Source organism: Leopardus geoffroyi, chromosome D1 (genome assembly GCF_018350155.1).
Source record: "Leopardus geoffroyi isolate Oge1 chromosome D1, O.geoffroyi_Oge1_pat1.0, whole genome shotgun sequence".
NCBI lineage: Eukaryota > Metazoa > Chordata > Mammalia > Carnivora > Felidae > Leopardus > Leopardus geoffroyi.
In genome coordinates this window covers 18,332,992-18,351,516 of record NC_059329.1, presented here as the reverse complement: position 1 = coordinate 18,351,516, position 18,525 = coordinate 18,332,992, and the positions used below count along the sequence as shown (strand labels likewise).

Here is an 18,525-nt window from a genome sequence, read left to right as displayed (position 1 = left end):
TGCTTAAACTTGCGTCTTTCTGTTCTCCAGAACCTCTTAGCAGTAAAGTGCATTCTCATGTTCTGGGGTCAGAAGGTTCTAAAACACAATGTGCTCAATGCGGGCAGCCACGAATGGCTGGCCCAGCACTTTTCCACCTCTGCCTCTAACTCAGTAGTTTCTATTCCATCCCTAAACAACTGACTCATTGCCAAGGAAATTGGAAAACAGATGGAATTGGAAATAATGCTAAGAAAGCAGAGGGCAGAGTTTTGAATGTCTTTGCTTACTGGAAATTATACAGTTGGAGATTCGTCTGCTACTTCAAAAATCTCCACTGCCAAAGTCACCCAAACGAGCTGCAGACTTTTGTGAAAACTGTGTTCTGTCCCTTTATATAGAAAGTTGATTATCTCTATGATAATGCCAGTGATAATCTTCCTTATTTGACTTTTATTTGACTGCTCATTTGGGATTTCAGAGCAGATGTTGAAACTTTATTCATGAAACGCTTTAACTGCCCACTTCAATTAGCATCAAATATGAATAATTCCAGACCTGGTCACAATAAAAAAAAAAAAGGTCATAACATAATAAAATGAACCAGGTAGGTCATTTGTACCCAAATCCAGCCCCCTATTTTCCACTTCCTACCAGGCTTTGTAAAAAAAAAAAAAAAAAAAAAGCAATAAATAAATAATAAAATAAAATAAAAAAGGAGGGGGAAGGAAATCAGCTGATAGAGAGAGGCATTTGGGCCCCTGGCAAGAAAAAAAAAAAGACCTTTGGGTTCCTGACGGGCCCCTAATCATGTGGCCTGGATAGGGTCACAGGACCTCAATCACTCTCCTGCAAAATAGGAATGCTACCTTCTGCCAGAAAATTATGGAGAGGCTCTTTTTAGATATTCGTAATGATAAGTGATAGAGATGACACATGCGAGATATCGTTACAGCTGACTGGACTGCTCAGGTATGATATCTCCCTCCGTTTCCTGGAAAGTGGGTGGCAAGACTCGTTAGTTTAACATAGGAAACTGACACTCCTCAGCTCTAACAATTAGACTCCATCACAGCAGTGAAGACGGACAAGAATTAGGCGTCAGGATAGGAAGTGGAAAACAGAAAATTTGAATTATTACAGGTGTGGTACTGCTCCCTCCATAAAACGTGACTTCCTCCCATGTCACAATGAAAACCCAAGTGGCAGAGAAGGTTGCCATGTCTTTGAAGTACTTCCTGATGTCCTTGGTGGCTCTTTTCAAGATGACAGGGTCCATGGTCTCTCTGTAATAGATCTCTCCCCGGATTCCATTGTGCACATCCGCCCAAAAGGGAGCAATGAAGGCCCTCCCATCCGTCAGGGGAAAGGATTCTGGCGTGAACTGGCTCACTAGCACATTGAAGGAAACTACTCCGTTGTTATTGACCTGAAAAAATAAGACAGGTTGGCCAGAATGGATCTGCAAATGTGACGTCAGAGTCACAAACCAGTAGAGACATTGGCCTAATCATATGAATGAAAACAACTTTTAAACCACTGAGTTGGAACCCCCAAACACCAGCTTCCAGCACTCAACGAGGAGGTTCATTTACTCCCAGACAAACTCATTGGTTTTCTTTCACTTCCAATTTGTGGTCAGCCTCATTTCTTATTAATAATCAGTCTTGTTTTCATGTTCTTTATCCTATCTCTGTTTACGCTTATAAAATGCTACCGGGGTGTGTGTGTGTGTGTGTGTGTGTGTGTGTGTGCACATTGGGCCAGGCAGGAGGTAATGTGGACCATAAAGAAGATCCAGCATGACAGATGCAAAATAGTTAGAAAAACAACAACAACAACAACAACAAAACCATGGAAGCAATAAGTTAAATTAAAAAATTGTTGAGCTGTATATTACACCTTGATTCCTAGTAGAAGAGAGTCAGTAAAAGCTAAATCAAATACTCCATTATTGAACTCAGATCTCAGGATCAACCATATACTGTTCTGAATGAGGCATTTAAAGGACTGCTATTGATTCAATTGACTTCACAATCACCCTGTACCCACATCAAGGATGAGGTTACAACCTACAGATGCCCAATTCCATGATAGCTCTTGCAGTCTGATGGCTTCTTTGTATAATCGCTGCATAAAAATGGAGATGTGAAATCTATACGTTGTATATGTAAATGACTATCTTATGGTGATTTCTTCATGACTTGCAAAAGGCTTAGTAAGCTTATTAAATTACTGAGCCTACTGCAAATCAGAGCCAATATGCACACTCCATTGATGCAGGACCTGTACACAATTCAGCCTCTGCCTGTGCCTGCAGCTCCGTGAGATTGATTTAACCTGTGGCTTGTACAATGGCTTCGACAGCAGAAATGTCTGGGATGGGAACACTTGCAACACCTCCAGAAAACCTGGAGATCACTTGCCTATACATTTAATTGTTGGTTGCATCCTCTTAATCAGTAATATTATGGACATTAACAGTGACCCAGATCCCAGCGGTAAGTTATCAGTGCCTGGGCCAAGGGTGCATCAATCTGGGGAGCCACAGTGTATGGTTTGGAAGGGAAGCGGAGATCCAGCTACAAGGATGTTAAGAGCCTCTTGGGTGTGCGAGAGAGCCAACAACCCAGAGGAGAAGCTCGAAAAAGATTGCACGACTCAAAGTACTGGAAACCCAGGGAACATTTTGCCCCCAAATAAGTCTACCCCAAATTAAGGACCCTCCTTTTGCAAGGGCAAGAATTGTTCAGACTCCATGATACAATAGAGGAGAAAGAGGAGCTCGATGAAACGCATGTTTTCTAGAGGTCTGGGAGACTAAGGCTTCCAGAATGGAAGTCCTGTACACGTCTCTCATCTCCAAAACCAGCTCAACACATTCTGAAATTTACAATTGGCTGTGACAGACTAAGGAGGTGCTGCTGTAAGTGGACCCCAAAAGGCATCTCAGGATGCCAGAGCAAGGTATTGGCTAGGATATAACAGCTGTCATTAAGACTCACAGACTAGCGGAGGGAGGTGGTATTGACTCACATGTGTTTTGCTTATATTCTGTAGTGAAGATCAGAGGTTCTCAGACTTTTGTGGGCCTCAGAATCACCTGGAGGGCTCATTAAAACTCAGATTACCAGGCTCCCTTCCCAGCTTCTGATTCAGCAGTTTGTGGGGGGGGGGGGGGGCGGGGTGCCCTGAGATGTGGCATTTCTAACAAGCGCCACAATGATGTGGATGCTGCAGGTTCAAGGACCACTGGTTCGACAGTGGAGGAGGGAGCCACTTTCTGATAGGTGTCAGTCCTTAGAGATACATCAAAGTGTGGGCAATACAGAGGTCCCAGGTGCAGAGATGGCCAGAGACAGAGGCATTGGAGTTTCAGTTCTTCCTTCAGGGCAAGACACAGAATAGAATGGAATGGAATGGAATGGAATGGATAGGATAGAATAGAATAGAATAGAATAGAATAGAATAGAATAGAATGTGATAGAATCACATACACCTCACCCCATGCTTTAAGGCCAAAGATAGAGACAGGTTCAGTTTCTCTGAACCTTCTCAGTGTGCCACCATTCACTAGCAACAAACTCAAAGACCTAAAAAAAATAAATAAATAACCTGAGAACACAGGTGCCCAGGAGAACTCTGACACAAATGGTACCATTTCTTCATGCAGGTTTGAAAATGGGACCCCATGGCATAGCTCAGACCCAACAAAGACGGCCAGTTCTGCAAACAACTTACATATAATAGTTGATTACCCCTCTACGATGCTCTGGCTCTGTTCCAAATTGGTAGGAAGCTAAAGAACAGCAGATGCCTAAACTTTTCACACCCCCAGAAGGGAAAGAAAAATGATATTGCTCCTATTGTGGTTCATTGTATCTTTTTATCTTGTCGCGTAGCAGAAATAATGTTCATGGCATCGGGGCCTCTGCTTCACTTCTGTGTTTAATCACCCACAAAAGCAATTTATTGCCCTGTATACTCCTCTACTATGAACATTAGCCATTAAATATACCTTTGACTTTCTTAATCATAAAACCTATCAGCTCATGAAATCTCAGAACTTGTCGTTCCGGCTGGCAATAAATCTTCCATTCCTGGAACCCTGGACGAAGGTGTTTAAAATGTTTTCCTTAATGATAAACAAAGAGCAGAGCCCGGCTCTCCTCCACTTACGTAGACGGTGCGGTAAGGAACGCCAAAGAAGAAAACGGGGATGGCCAGCTTAATCTCGGATGAGCTTCCGTCGTCTACTTTCGGGGTTTTTGTGTCATTCTGCCAGAATGGATACATGAGCTCCCTGGGCTGAGCTGTCGAGAGAGACGGTGGTAAGCTAGATGGCAGGGCCCTCTTCACTTGGCAAGCTGCTTTCCTCCCACCCACTAAAGCCAGCTTCTTTCAGTGAGCCTTACAAACTAAATGCAAGTCAGACTGCCTTTTCGTTTATCCTAAACCTAAGCTGTACACAATGCATTATCTTCTGCCTCTGGAAAGGAAAGTATGGGAGCAATGCCATTTCTCCTTAGGAGAAATCACTTCACGCTTTGTTTCTGTGCTTCCATACGTTCTGGAGAGAGCAACGGTTAAAACTGTCTGGAGGGCTGTGAAATCACCCCTGCCTGGAGCTCTCAGAGCACTGAGACGGGGTTTCTCCGTCTGGCAGGGCGTAGGATAGCTTCATCCTTGATTGGAAGGCAAGCTGAGAGACGGTGGCCTATGGCTATGAACCTCCCTCCTGGCTTAAGAATTCCACTATCATGTCTTTTCCTGAAAGGAGTCCCCTCCTCCTCCTGCACAGTAGAAGATACCAGATCCCAGAAGGAAATAAGCAACAGTTGGAGCCAGGACAAAAGTGGGAGGAGAAGGTTTGTAGTAACTGGCCCGCAAATGAACTCCATTGAGCCCAGGCCCTGCGAGAGGGCTCTCTGCCCAGTTCCTATCGATGAAAGACAGACATGGGAGCCTCTGGGACGAGGGAGGCTGGGCCCCGAGAACTCTTTGGAGAGGAGGCACAGGGCTCTTACTCATCAGCCCGGTCAAAGGTGAGGGTCATCGCACGAACACACATGGCTCGCCTCTGGTAAACCACATCACCACCCATCCTGGCAACGTGGCTTATGTCTCAGAAGTGTCTCTTCCAAACTCTTGCAAAGGTGGCCTGGTTCGGCACGAGAAATTAGACTATTTCCCCAAGGTCTGTGTTACCGATGATCAGGTCCAATGGCATCTATGAAATAATCTACGTTTGGGGGTGTATCTTTTCTCTGCCTCCGTCCTTTCTTGTCTTGAATGAAAATAGAACCATAGAGTATCACCTTTTCTTCCTTTTTTTAATTGTTAATTTTCACGGCCAGTGGCAAATCCATTTGGGGCTTCTGGCCATGGATCTTGAGCTACCTGCTTGCAACACCCCAATCTCAGGCGAGGTCCTCTCCTTGAGAAAGTCCCTGCTCTGTGCTGATGCTGCTGATAGGCTGGCGAGCAGCTGGCCAAGGACCGTCCTGCTCCTTTGGGAGTTTTTTAGTGAGGATACGACAGCTCATGTAAGGGAGAATGCACAGTGACCAGAAAGGACTACAGCAGGGCGTGGCCAAGTGCCAGCTTCTCTCTTCCTGGAGCAGGGAATGAGAGATCTGTCTGGTCAGAGAGCTAATCTGTTTCCAATGGCTAACATCAGAGGAGAACAGGGAAACTAGCCCAGTCATTAGTGCACGAGCATTGTTCCCCGAGCCCCAGAAGTCTCCAGGAAGCCAACCAAATCGGACCGTTAAGGAGGGCTGTAGCTGGTGTAATCAGGAGTGCAGCCGACATTCTTTATGTAGTGCCACAGTCAGCAGGCAAACAAGGGCTCTTTAAAATTCGTCTTCACACACACACGTAACAAATTCCAAATTCCTAGAAGGTAGGGCCTTTTTAAAAAAAAGTCTCTTTATAATCCCTATCATGGCGTTATACATAGACACTTATTAAATTTGAAGGGTGATGCACTTTCTTAAATTAATAATAACAAATCAAACCATGTCATGGATTTATCTTTCATAGGGGACATTTTAGGAGTCGTGCCCAAGTATGAGTAAGGGCTGAAATTCATGCTGAATTGTAATCATTTTAATGAAAGGATTAATTCAGATTCTGGGAAGCCTTGGCCAGTCTGTCTAGGAAAAGGAAAGTCCATACCTCTCAGGGAGGACATAGGAAAGTGTGGTCATGGAAGCTATCTCTAACTTCTTTTCTTGCTCTAAAGGTGAGGCAAATTTGCAAGATTCTTCTCTTCATGAGTGAACCTAACCAGTTCATGATTTTAAACAGGAGAGAATGAATCGTTCAAATTTTTCCATTTTAAGAATACAAATAATAAAGATACCAAATATTGTCAGTACTTGATAAATACTTGTTGAATGAGAAACGTGCTTAATAAAGGGAAGTAGGTTGAAACTATAGTAGTTTCCACCTTCAAAGCCATCACTATTCTAAAAAAATACAACTTGTGAACAGCATGGCCTATCATTAACAACAAAATTAACAAAAGAAAAGATGATGCCTACTCATGCCGGCTTTAGGCTGAGAATTTCACAATAAATATATAACTATGCTCCCAGAACTTTTTTTTTTTCCTCACCAAAACACAACTTTCTTAGAGCAGGTGTAGGAGACTAGGGTCCATAGGACTCTCATTACTGTGGGGTTTCACACTATAGTTTGCATATTATCACTGTTTAAAGTTACCCACCCGTAGCAAAAAAATGTTAGGGTTATACACGCAGTATAGATCTGTTTACTCAGACTTGTAAGCATGTGTCAGCTGAACCCAACAAACAAAACCAAGAAAGATGCTTTAGAATTTTAGTCATAAAAGTTTCAAATCTGTATAGATTTCCCCATCTTTCTTCTCTAAAATACAAAAACAGTAGAAAGAAATGTATGTAGCCTCTCACCTACCCTGGGCGATGCTACCCAGAGAAGATGAAATTACTGAGGAGAATAATTTTCACATTTCACTGCAGGTTTTAGGTTTTCTTGCCATTGTACAAGGCCACGAACATACAAGTCAAAGACATAAATGCCATTGGGAATTCCTGATTTGGGCTAAAACAAGTATATTTTTAAAATACCCTTTAAAACCTGAGCCACTGGTTAAATGCCCTCATTGGAATCAATCATCAGGCATGGGGAGCACATGAACTTATACCATATACTTTTAATGAAAATTATTTGCATTATTTTAAAGATCGACTCCATTAACATGGGGCAACCTGGCATATATAAATTGTGTTTGAAGTTAAATAAGAAAAAGGAAGAATCGAAGTGAACATCATTCAAAGTTAATGAAGTTTGCCCTTGACCACGGAGTGTGATTTACATTTTTCTTGCTGTATCTGTAGACACATGTCCACCTGCCCTGACGATTACAGTTCCAACAAAAGTATCTCTTTATAAATTCAAGAGCATGCTGGGGCACCTGGGTGGCGCAGTCGGTTAAGCGTCCGACTTCAGCCAGGTCACGATCTCGCGGTCCATGAGTTCGAGCCCCGTGTCAGGCTCTGGGCTGATGGCTCAGAGCCTGGAGCCTGTTTCCGATTCTGTGTCTCCCTCTCTCTCTGACCCTCCCCCGTTCATGCTCTGTCTCTCTCTGTCCCAAAAATAAATAAACATTGAAAAAAAAATTTAAAAAAAAATAAAATAAAATAAATTCAAGAGCATGCTAATCAAGAGCTTTATGGAATTCTGGAGTACTCACCTTGCTGCTGTACAAGTGCGAAGATGAAAGAGACCCAAATTCTAAGTAATGATGAATAATTCATCCTGGAATTTTAAAAAGAAAAAGAAAAAAAAATCCCCAGCTTGCCAGAGTAAATAGAACACCAGGTGTGTTTGGTAGCAAATCCCAAGCCACATCACAACCATCATAGAACAAATTCACATAACAACATCAACAGTGCTGCATCAGGTTGAAATTCCCTGAATGCTGGCAGGTCCTCTCGAGTTCAACGCTTCACGAACAAATTAGACTCCCCCATGAGATGCCAGTTTGTAAGTACAATAAGATCATTCAAATTGCAGGAAATTCTATGGAATCAATGAAGGTGGCAACGAGTAAAGGAAAGGTGTCTATGCTGTAGCTACTAAGGACGAGAAATAGGACCAGACTCTAAAGAGGCAGGTCCTGCGTTGTGTCTCTAGAACGAGCATCCGTCCTCTGTGAGACCTGGCTCTCCTCATTTTTAAAATAGCTTTTGATCAGGAGCAAATAAAAAGTTGATTAAAGCACAATGTACTTCTGCAGGTAGGAGAGGAGGATTTAGAGTTTTGGCATCGCCTTCCCTCTAGGACAGAGCCAATCCCTCATTTTGAAGTACGGACCAGATTCACAGGCAATAGAAGACTCTGTCCACTGACTTTCCTTAGTGAAAGGAACGACAGACACGTTGGTAATAGAGAGGAACCACGCCAGGATTGTTCCTTGGCATTACAATAAAAATAGAATCCAGTACGTAGCAAGCAAGTAATTAGTTCCAGCAAGTTAATTAAAGCAGGAACATCACAAAAGTGAACTTGTTTGCATCTTAGTTACAATCACTGAACTGGCGGCTTTGTCCTCCGTGAGGAGCGTGGATGGTCTGTGCCGCTCCACAAAGCTGAGATGCGCACACATAATGCAAAGATCCAAGTTACGCATATACCTGCTTGAGAACCAAGTACACAGGTAGACCCTGGAGTCTGCTCCGATAGAATTCTCAAAAACTGAAAAAACCCCTCCTCTTATTATTGGAAACTACTGCAATTTTTCAGCCACATTTTCATGGAAAATCAGTGAATTTACTCTGGGAGAGTTTTATTGTAAATCTTCAATGTCAGGTATATACATTGAAGTCTCAAGCACACAATAAATATTAGTCCGTTTGCTGAAAATGGTAGTAAGACTAACAGAGATCACACGAGGCTTTAGCAGAGGGAGCTGCCATGAGAGTTTAAGACTTGAGCCTTTAGGGAAACAGTTCAGAGAGCAGTAAGGAGGATTCATTTTTAAGTATTTGTATTTATGAAAAATGTCACTAACCTGTTCTGTAGAGACTGGAGGAACTGTCAGAAATATTAAGCCAAATCTTGGGAAACCAGGCAAAAATTAGGTAAGACAAGAATTCATGTCAGTTCTCCCCTACTTGCTGCCGATTATTTCTGATTCCTGAAATGATGTCTGAATCCCCTCCTCGTAAAACCAAAAATTCAGTTAGTCTTGCGTTAGAGTCAGATAAGTGTTGAGTTGCAATCAAAGGTTTTTTCTATTGATTAAGGAAAAGCAAATCTAAAGATCAGTTTCAGGATTGCGCAGAGAGGTTCTTTTCCTGAAAAACTAGACCTTTCTTTCCCCCTCTTAAAAAAAAAAAAAAAGTAGATTCAGATGGAAATGTCAGGTAGGAGCTGAAACCTTGGTCCTTTCTGATCAGAATCACTTTGCACTGAAAAACACAAAAGAAAACCCCCCTTCCACCTTTGTACCCAAAAAAAAGGCAACTGTATAATGTTACAGAATTAGCATCCACCAGCATGGGATTAAAACTCCAAACAAAGCTGCTGCCTCTAACGTTTAAATGAAGTTGGTTTTCTACTAAAGTCTTCCCCCCACCCCAGTTGCCACAGATAGGCTCTACTCTGTTTTTCTACCCCTCTCCCCACCCCCCCACCCCCTGCAGGTATGCATGAAGTATTTAAAGGAACTTTCTCAAACTTTTCTAGGTTTTTATTCCTTCCCTTTTCTCCCTGATATGCCGCTGCACAGCTTGATGGGCCAGGGCGCTTTCCTCACAAAACCAAAGGAGGTAAGCAGTGCGAACCATCCCTTTTCACCAGGGCAAAACCACGCCATGTCCTGAAAACCTCCCCTGAGGCCTGCTGAGGGTCCTCGGAGGAAGAGAGGGGAGGGACCGATCCCTCCCGACAAAAATGTGCAGTAAAGCAAGTAATTTAAAAGGCACTGTGAGCAAAGTAAAAACACACTACATTTGATGCAGAATGGGAAAAGTTGCCTGAGGCATAAAGCCAGTCAAAATATTTCAAAATTCCTCCCAATTTCTCTCTGACCAGACATTTAAATGCCCCACTGTACAGAAAAACATAATTCCAGTTGAGCAAGTTGTCCTAAAATGAATGGGAGCTCTTGGGGAATGTTTTAGTCTACTTTATTCAGTATTTCCCCCCAAAGCTGGGACATAATTTAGTACATTTTGCACGTTCAACCAACTCTCTCACCACTATTATGAGTCTTCCACATCGATTTACCTACAGGTGTCAAAGGAATATTTGCGTCTGAGAGGCACACGTCTATATAACAGAAAATCTAACTCTTGGGGGTGTCGATTTAAAATAAGATTAAACGCAAATCTAAGACCTCCTAGAAAAGCTTTCTCCTTGCCCAGTCTTTATTAAGTCTTTACTCCTATGCTCAACCTAAACGTCTTAAAGCAAAATGTTTGGCTCTATTTGAAAAACTGCCAGCGGCATAATAATTGCTTTGGTTTTCTTTCTTCACGCACTCAAGGATATTTATATCTCAGCCCTTCTGACCCCTATTAAATGCATCCTTCTTGAGGCAGGACCAGGGCAATGTGCCGTCCGGGCATAACCGGATATACAAGACGGTGGCGTAAATGAGTCAGAATGATTTTGGGAATCTGGGTGCCAGCTAGTGCCAGTGCTCGAGGAGAGGCTGGCCCTGGCTTATCACCAGTTGGGCCGGGACGCCGGTCCGTGTGTGTGCGCGTACTCTGGGCGTCCGCTCCGTGGTCACAGATGGGGCAAGGACAAAAAAATCCCTTTTTATGCCGTGTCGGCAGGAGGGCTTATTTTGTTGAAGGCGTGAAGTGAGCAAAGATTTTTGACAAGATTTAGACCAAAGGTGGCGTGGGGGCGGCTTGGAGCCAGTAACTCAAGACGCATGCGCTTTGTGAAGGTGCTGGGCTTCAGGCAGGAGGCCAGACGCCCCCAACACACCCAGAAAATGCAATTCCCTGAAAACAAGCGGAAGGGGCTTTACGTGCTGTTTCTGGTCTGCTTGATTGTCTCAAGTTGCCTGTACCGTTTCTGTGACAGAGATGGTCAGATTGGAACCAGTGGGGATGGATGCAGTGAGAAGTGTGCTTGGCCATCAGCCTCCAGCTGGTACCTCCTGCAGGCTCAGCCTCAGCGTAGGAGCCAAGGGCAGGCTCTTCCTGGGGCAGCCCCCAGCCAGCGACTGGGCAGGTGGTGGGACAAGAGTCCAGCACTTTCCACCGAAAGCAAGCCTTCTATAATGGGCAGTTTTGCTCTGGAGAGGTTAGTTGAGCTGACAAAGACTATGTCACGTGCTCAGCCGACAGCTCTATTATGCCAAAATCAGGGCCTAATTGGAAAAAGCTTATATGTATATTTAACGTTATATATACATACATACACATACACATCTATATCCATACGTACAGATAGGCACATACATATATACGTGTGTGTGTGTGCATGTGTGATGGCATTATCTGGTAGATACCCCCAAAGATTTTGACTCTCCGGATTTCTCAAAGTTTTTGAGCCCTCAGACACATCCCACTCCACCTCATTAAGAGCTAACATTTCTCCCAGCACAGGAAGACAGTAGAGAGGATTCCCTCCCCTTCAGAAGCTGTTCCCATCTCCTGACTGCTAGGCCTATAATCAAGGTCAAGTGGCAGCTCACCAGGCCTCATGAAGGAGGAAAGGGACCACCCCCAAAGGAGCTGCAGGGCGTCCTGGCGTATCCTGGCATGGGATTGGATTGCGAGAGCGCTCAGTCAAGGAGACTGGGCCACGACACGGAATAAGAGAAGGTTCATGCACTTGGGGGCACTCTCTAAGGATACAGGCCTTAACACGCAAGGACCCCAAGGAGTGGGGCAAACTCACTGCTAGGGCAGCTCCTGGAAGCTTGGAGAAGAGCGATTGATAGCCCACACTGAGTGATGCTGAAATGCCTGAATTACTGTGGCAGATGGTAGAAGGGATTAAAGGCTCAGGGAAGTGAACGTGCGGGATCAGATATATTACGGGAGTCTGGAAGACCCACTAAATGGCCATGTTCCATGGGAAGGCCCAGAGGACAGACACATCCTCCACCAAAGCCAGCAGGAATCTGCTGGTGAGGAAAGCACCAGCGTCACTAAGAGACTCGGTGGGGGTTTCCCTCTGCAGGCCAGAGAGCAGGAGAGGGGGTCATAGAACTTGGTTACCTGATACCAGTGGAGAAGATGGGCCCCTGAAACGATAGAGATCAGGTGGCAGCAGTCTACTGCCTGAAGCCGAGGGAGCCACAATCTTCGTAATGACCAAACAGATCAGAGTGGCAGCCAAGGGGGCCTGATCCATAGAGAATTAAGGAGATGATTAACAGAGCATGACATTACAGGGCCAAGTAGATGAGCAGCTGACAAGGGGGAGTGCTTACTATATATAATTTTATCAGGGCAAAATTGGTTGATCAAGAGGCTGAAGGCAGTGGCCCCCCCCCCCCCCCCCCCCCCCTGCCAAATTCTTGATCACTTGCTCAGTTTGTGGCTCGGAGTCAGTTTTCAAATTTGGATCCTGTAGACTAAAAAAGGTAACCAGGTCCCCAAAGAGAAGGACCCTGAAACACCATGACAAATATGTATGGTAATGATTCTCCCACTCCTCCCAAAGACCTACTTCATTACTTCAATATCATCAAACTGACTGGGCATGATGAGCAAGAGGTGACTAGAAGCCTCCAGGCCTTAGGAAGACACATGTGCTCCAAAAGATGGGAGCTAAATCCTTCAAAGATTCAGGGCTAATACCTCAGTAAAATTTTTAGAAATCCAGTAGTCAGGGGCATGCCGGGACCTCCCCTCCAAAGGAAAAGACAAATCCTGCATTTTGCGACGTCTCTACAAAGAAATTCTTCCTTCTTTGTTGTTTTCTTTTGGTTCTGGAGGCCACACATTCCATACCTAGGAAAACAGCTCCCCTGTTCCAAGTGATATGGAATTCAACCATCTTTGACTTGGGCTGAGAGCAAAAGAACTTTGTAATAGCTCTAGGCTGAAATGCAAGGAACCTTGACACTTGGGTCATATATTCAGTAGACCCTTTGTTGGAGGTGTCAGTGGTGGAAAAAAGATAAAATGTGGAGTTTGTTGCAAACCCTAGCGGGAGAATCACAACACAGGGCCCTGGAGTTTTGGAGCAAGGTCATACCACCTGCAGTAGAGAATAACCACACCTCCTGAAAAATAGCTCCTGGCATGTTATTGGGCCCTGTGATGGCACACTTGACCAAGATCCAAGTGACCATGTGTCCAGAACTCCCATCATGACCTGGGAGTCAGAAAGTCAGGTGGACCCAGTAACAATGTATCATAAGTTGGAAATAGTGTATCTAAGACTGGCAATGGCAAGCTGCCTGGCCAGGTAGCTCAGACTCCGTGTCACATGCTATAGTTGCCAGCACCCCCTTAATCAGACTCCGTGTCACGTGCTATAGTTGCACCAGCACCCCCTTAACCCAAATTACACATATGGCTACATGTGGGGTGGGGGTGCCTACAATAAGCTGAAAGAAGACAAAAAAGCCTAAGCTTGAGGTGTGGATGATTCAGCTTGGTGTGTGTATGCAAACCTAAAGCAGATAGTAGCCATTATTGCCTCACTCAGGGGTAGATTTGGAAATACAATCATAAGGGGACATCTTTCCAACATGTGGAACTTTAGGCAATATATTTTGTCATGTACCTTGTGTCAAAGGAAAAGTGTTCTGAAGTTAGAACATGTACAAACTTGTAGGCAGTAGTGAATCACATAGCCAGCTAGAAAACGACCTGGAAGAAAAAAAGCTTGGAAAATCAGCGCCAAGGAGGCCTGGAGTAGAGACATGTGGATAGACAGATGGGAATGTACACCAAGTATGAAGATCTTCATATCATATGTTAACATCCACAAAAAAAGCATCCACTACAGAAGAGGGACTAAGCAACCAAGTAGACAAAAAGACTTCGCCAATTGATGTGAGACAGATTTTGTCAGTGTTGGGACAATGGGTACATGTATGAAGTGGCCACAACAGCAGGGATGAAAGTAATGAATAGACCCAGTAGACTGAACTCCCCTTCAGCAAGGCTGACCGGGCTTCCATTGCCTGTGAACATTCAATCTGCTACTAACAGAGACTAAAGCTAAGCCCCCAGTGTGTCCCTGCTCCTTGGAGAGACCAACTGGCCACTTGGAGGCAAGATGACTCTGTTGGAGGGGCCAGTGGTTCTTTCTCACACGAGTAGACCTCTACTGTGGGTACTCAGTCAGTACCGTTAATGACAGGCTTACAGAATGCCGGAGCCAGAGGCCTAGAATCGCATGCAAAATAACATGTGACTAGGGAAGCCACTTCATAAAAAGGAGATGTGGGAGTGGGCCATGACTATACGATCCACTGGCTGGAGCACAAATGCCATGACACAAAAGATGCTGGCCTGATCAAGCACCTAATGAATTGCTGAAGGAGCAGGGTAAGCACCACCTTGGAGATAATACCAAGAGGAAGGGGTATGGGTGCTACCCTCAAGGATACTGCACAGGCATTGGGTCAGAGACCTGTATAGGAGGCAGTAGGAAGTAGTCCCCAGTAGGTGACAGTCTGAGGTAGTCCCCAGTAGGAAGAGTACATGGATCTGGGAACCAACGTGTGGAAGCATAGGTGGCCCCACATGCCATTACTCCCAGTGATTACTGAGACATTTTGGGCTTCCCAGCCCCTCATCTCTGGGTCACGCAGTTTGACATCCTGGTCCCCAAGAGGGTACACCCTCACCAGGGGAAACACAGTGAGAGTCCCACTGAACCATAAACTATGGCTGTGGCGTTGCCTGGGCACTCGGGCTCTGTGTTCAGAGAGCAGAAGGAAAGAAGATGAGCTACCATCCTGTTAGGAGTCATTGACCCTGATGAGCGGGACGAGGTGGGGCTGCTGTTACATGATGGATTCAAGGGATAATGTGCGTGGAACTCAGGTGACCCGTTTTGGTGGCTCTTGGTGCTCCCTTGCCCAACTGTGACTGCGACGGGCAAGTGTAGCAACCCAGGTCTGAGCAGCATATGGTTACGAGGGTCTCAGACTGTTTGGGAATCAGGGCTTGGGAGGAACCAGCAGATAAACGCTGAGACCACCAGACGTGATAGCTAAGGTGATAAGATGGACAGTGGAAGAGGGAGACAGTGTCTAACAGTTGTGACCCTGAAATCAACTGCCATGACAGGGGCTACAGTTCATTCCCTAACCTCCCTATTCTCAGCATCCCCCCCGGGAAGAGGGGGCCACTGGAGCCTGAGAGGAGCTGGCCCTCATTATAGAAAACTGGATCTACAAATCGCACAGGATGCTCCGTGGTAGATAAGAAGGTGCCCCACTCAGATCCACCTTCACGCAAGGAATACTTTCCTGCTACAAGGAGTGTGGTGAGCTGACATCTTCCAGTTGTTGGCTCCTTCAGTATTCACATCACGGTTCAAGCTGAGGTTCTGTCCTTAGTGTGTCCTTATTGTGTTGGCCGAGAAAAGCATTGGTCAAAGGCCCCGGGCGGGACTCCTCTTGGCTCCCGGGCATCTTACTGGGCTGGCAGACTGTTAGGTCTACAGCCTGGTCTGTGGCCCCTCCTGTCCAATCCTCCTTCTCCCCCTTTGCTTTCACAGGGGTTATTCCCCAGTAGGCCTTTTGAACTTCTATGAGTGTCTGCTTCCCAGATAACTGAATCTGGGACACCGAGGTCTTGAATACCTTTACGAGCCCTTTACAACTGAATGTTCTGCCTTGTATAATCTGCCATGGAGGTTCCGGATGCATCTGTAGTGCACTTGTTTCTACCACTTAGCCACGGATTTAGTGATGTTCGACCTCCTAGATCCAGTTCAATAAGGTGATTGCATCTAAGGCCATACTTACGTTCTCCCTGAAAAATGGCTGTTATCCAGAGCAGAATCCTTGAAATGGATGATGTAGAAGAAGCAGTTATGCTCCTGAAGACTTCTCCTAAACAGTAAAGACATTCAGAATGAAGTGATTCTGAAGAGCATTACATCTGGATGTTTCCTTCTCTCACTGCCTCACGATCCTCATTCTTGGACATCTAGATTAACTTTTGTAAGATGGGATACTCATGTGGTCTGTTGGTTTTCTTTTTTTTTTTTTTCATTTTTTTTTTTAAAGTTTATTTATTTTTGAGACAGAGAGAGACAGAGCATGAACGGGGGAGGGTCAGAGAGAGAGGCAGACACAGAATCTGAAACAGGCTCCAGGCTCTGAGCGGTCAGCACAGAGCCCGACATGGGGCTCGAACTCACGGACCGCGAGATCATGACCTGAGCCGAAGTCGGACGCTTAACTGACTGAGCCACCCAGGCGCCCCTCATTTTTTTTTTAATGAAAAAATTTTTAACTTAATTGAAGTATAGTTAACATACAATAATATTAAATTAGTTTCAGGTGTACAACACTGATTCAACTCATATACATTACAAAACGCTCACCATAAGTGCATTACAATATTCTTGATTATATTCCCTAGGCTGTACTTTTAATCTCTGTGACTTATTTATTTTATAATTGAAAGTGGGGGGAGGGGCACCTGGGTGGCTCACTTGGTTGAGTGTCTGACTCTTGATCTCGGCTCAGGTCATGAGCTCACAGCTTGTGAGATCGAGCCCCACATCAGGCTCTGTGCAGTCAGCATGTAAGTCTGCTTGGGATTCTCTCTCTCTCTCTCTCTCTCTCTCCCCCCTCTCTCTGCTCCTCCCCCTGCTCATGCATACTCTCTCTCTCAAAATCAATAAACATTTAAAAAAATAATTGAAAGTATGTACCTCTTAGTCACTTTCACCCACTTCACCCACCCCCCTCCCCTTTGGCAACCAACCACCAGTTTGTTCTCTGTGTTTATGAGTCTCTCTGTTGTTGCTTGTTTGTTTAGATTCCACTTAATATAAGGGAAATCCTATCATATTTGTCTCTTCTCTGCCTTATTTCACTTAGCATAACACCCTCTAAGTCAGGCCATGTTGTCACAAATGGCAAGTGTCCCTTTTTTGGGGTTCAGTAATATTCCACTGTGTACACATACCACATGTTCTTTATTCATTCATCTATCGGTGGGCATTTAGGTTGCTGCCATATCTTGGCTATTGTAAATCACGCTTCAATAAACACAGGGGTACATATATCTTTTCGAATTAGTGTTTTGGTTTTCTTTGGGTAAATAGCCAGAAGTGGAATTAGTGGATCCTATGGTACTTCTATATTTAGTTTTCTGAGGAACTTCCATAATATTTTCCACAGCTGCACCAAGTTACATTCCCACCAACAGTGCACAGGAGGGTTCCCTTTTCTCCACATCCTCATCATCACTTGTTATTTCTTGTCTTTCTTAAGTTTTATTTCTTAAATGCAAAATTTTTAAAAACCTGATGTAAAACTTACTTCTAAATTTGTTCATATGTATTAGTATCATGGCAAACTGAAACCATCAGTTCAAATTGTAGCACAAATGATCTGGAACCTGTTTTTTTAAAGAATTAATTGGGGCGCCTGGGTGGCGCAGTCGGTTAAGCGTCCGACTTCAGCCAGGTCACGATCTCGCGGTCCGTGAGTTCGAGCCCCGCGTCAGGCTCTGGGCTGATGGCTCGGAGCCTGGAGCCTGTTTCCGATTCTGTGCCTCCCTCTCTCTCTGCCCCTCCCCCGTTCATGCTCTGTCTCTCTCTGTTCCAAAAATAAACGTTGAAAAAAAATTTTTTTAATAAAAAAAAAAAAAGAATTAATATTAGTTGCCTTTAAGTTACATTTCTTTTTTAGGCAGGCCTTACTCACCCTAGACACTGAGCTTGAACTAAGCTAATAAATATGGCTTAATTACGAGAAAAATGGCATTGGCTCTTCGAAAACCACATTGAACGACACTTATTAATGTTTATTAACTAATCAGGAAGACTTTCTAGACCTAAGATCTAATAAAAGATGTTCATCTCTGAAATTTAAATAAGGACTCAAAGATATTTTCTGAAAGCAACTTTAGCATCTGTATCTAGCCAAGGAGTTTGGAACAGCTAATTCTAAGGAGACCAATAGAACCCCAAAAAAGCTCACAACTGGCCTTATTCTAACATCCTTGCCAGCACATTAGCATAAAGCTGGAAAAAGGGTAGGGGGAGGACACACTATATTCCCTATTCGCCACATAGTACCAAGTAGTTCCTCTAGAAGAATTTCTCAGGTAAGAAGCAGTTCCAATTAAAGCTTCCTGTAGACAATAAGCAAAGGGTTTTAGGGCCATTAATCCATCACTTTTCAAGAGCACTCAGATGAAACAAATATTCATACGTTGTTAAGAATAAATAATACATATACCTTCTCCTGCAGAGGTGAAATCTCACCAAAGATTAAACATTAGATTCCAGAGGAAAGATGGCTCCGAAAATAGGCGAGGTGCATGGCAAATTCAAGTCTGTAATGTGTTGAATTCAAGTGCCTAGCTTTGCACGCCT

General features: G+C 44.4%; 1 protein-coding gene across 1 annotated transcript in view; it reads right to left on the bottom strand.

Moving 5' to 3' along the window:
* The window catches only part of LOC123600810 (tubulin-specific chaperone cofactor E-like protein), a 161,699-nt gene that overhangs the window by 62,907 nt on the left and 80,267 nt on the right, over positions 1–18,525 (bottom strand). The window contains exons 9-11 of the mRNA XM_045483199.1: positions 7,721–7,785; positions 4,159–4,292; positions 1,121–1,408 (exon numbers count right to left, since the gene is read on the bottom strand). Of these exons, the coding sequence (XP_045339155.1) occupies positions 1,121–1,408; positions 4,159–4,292; positions 7,721–7,785 (487 nt within the window). The remainder of the gene's footprint in view (positions 1–1,120; positions 1,409–4,158; positions 4,293–7,720; positions 7,786–18,525) is intronic.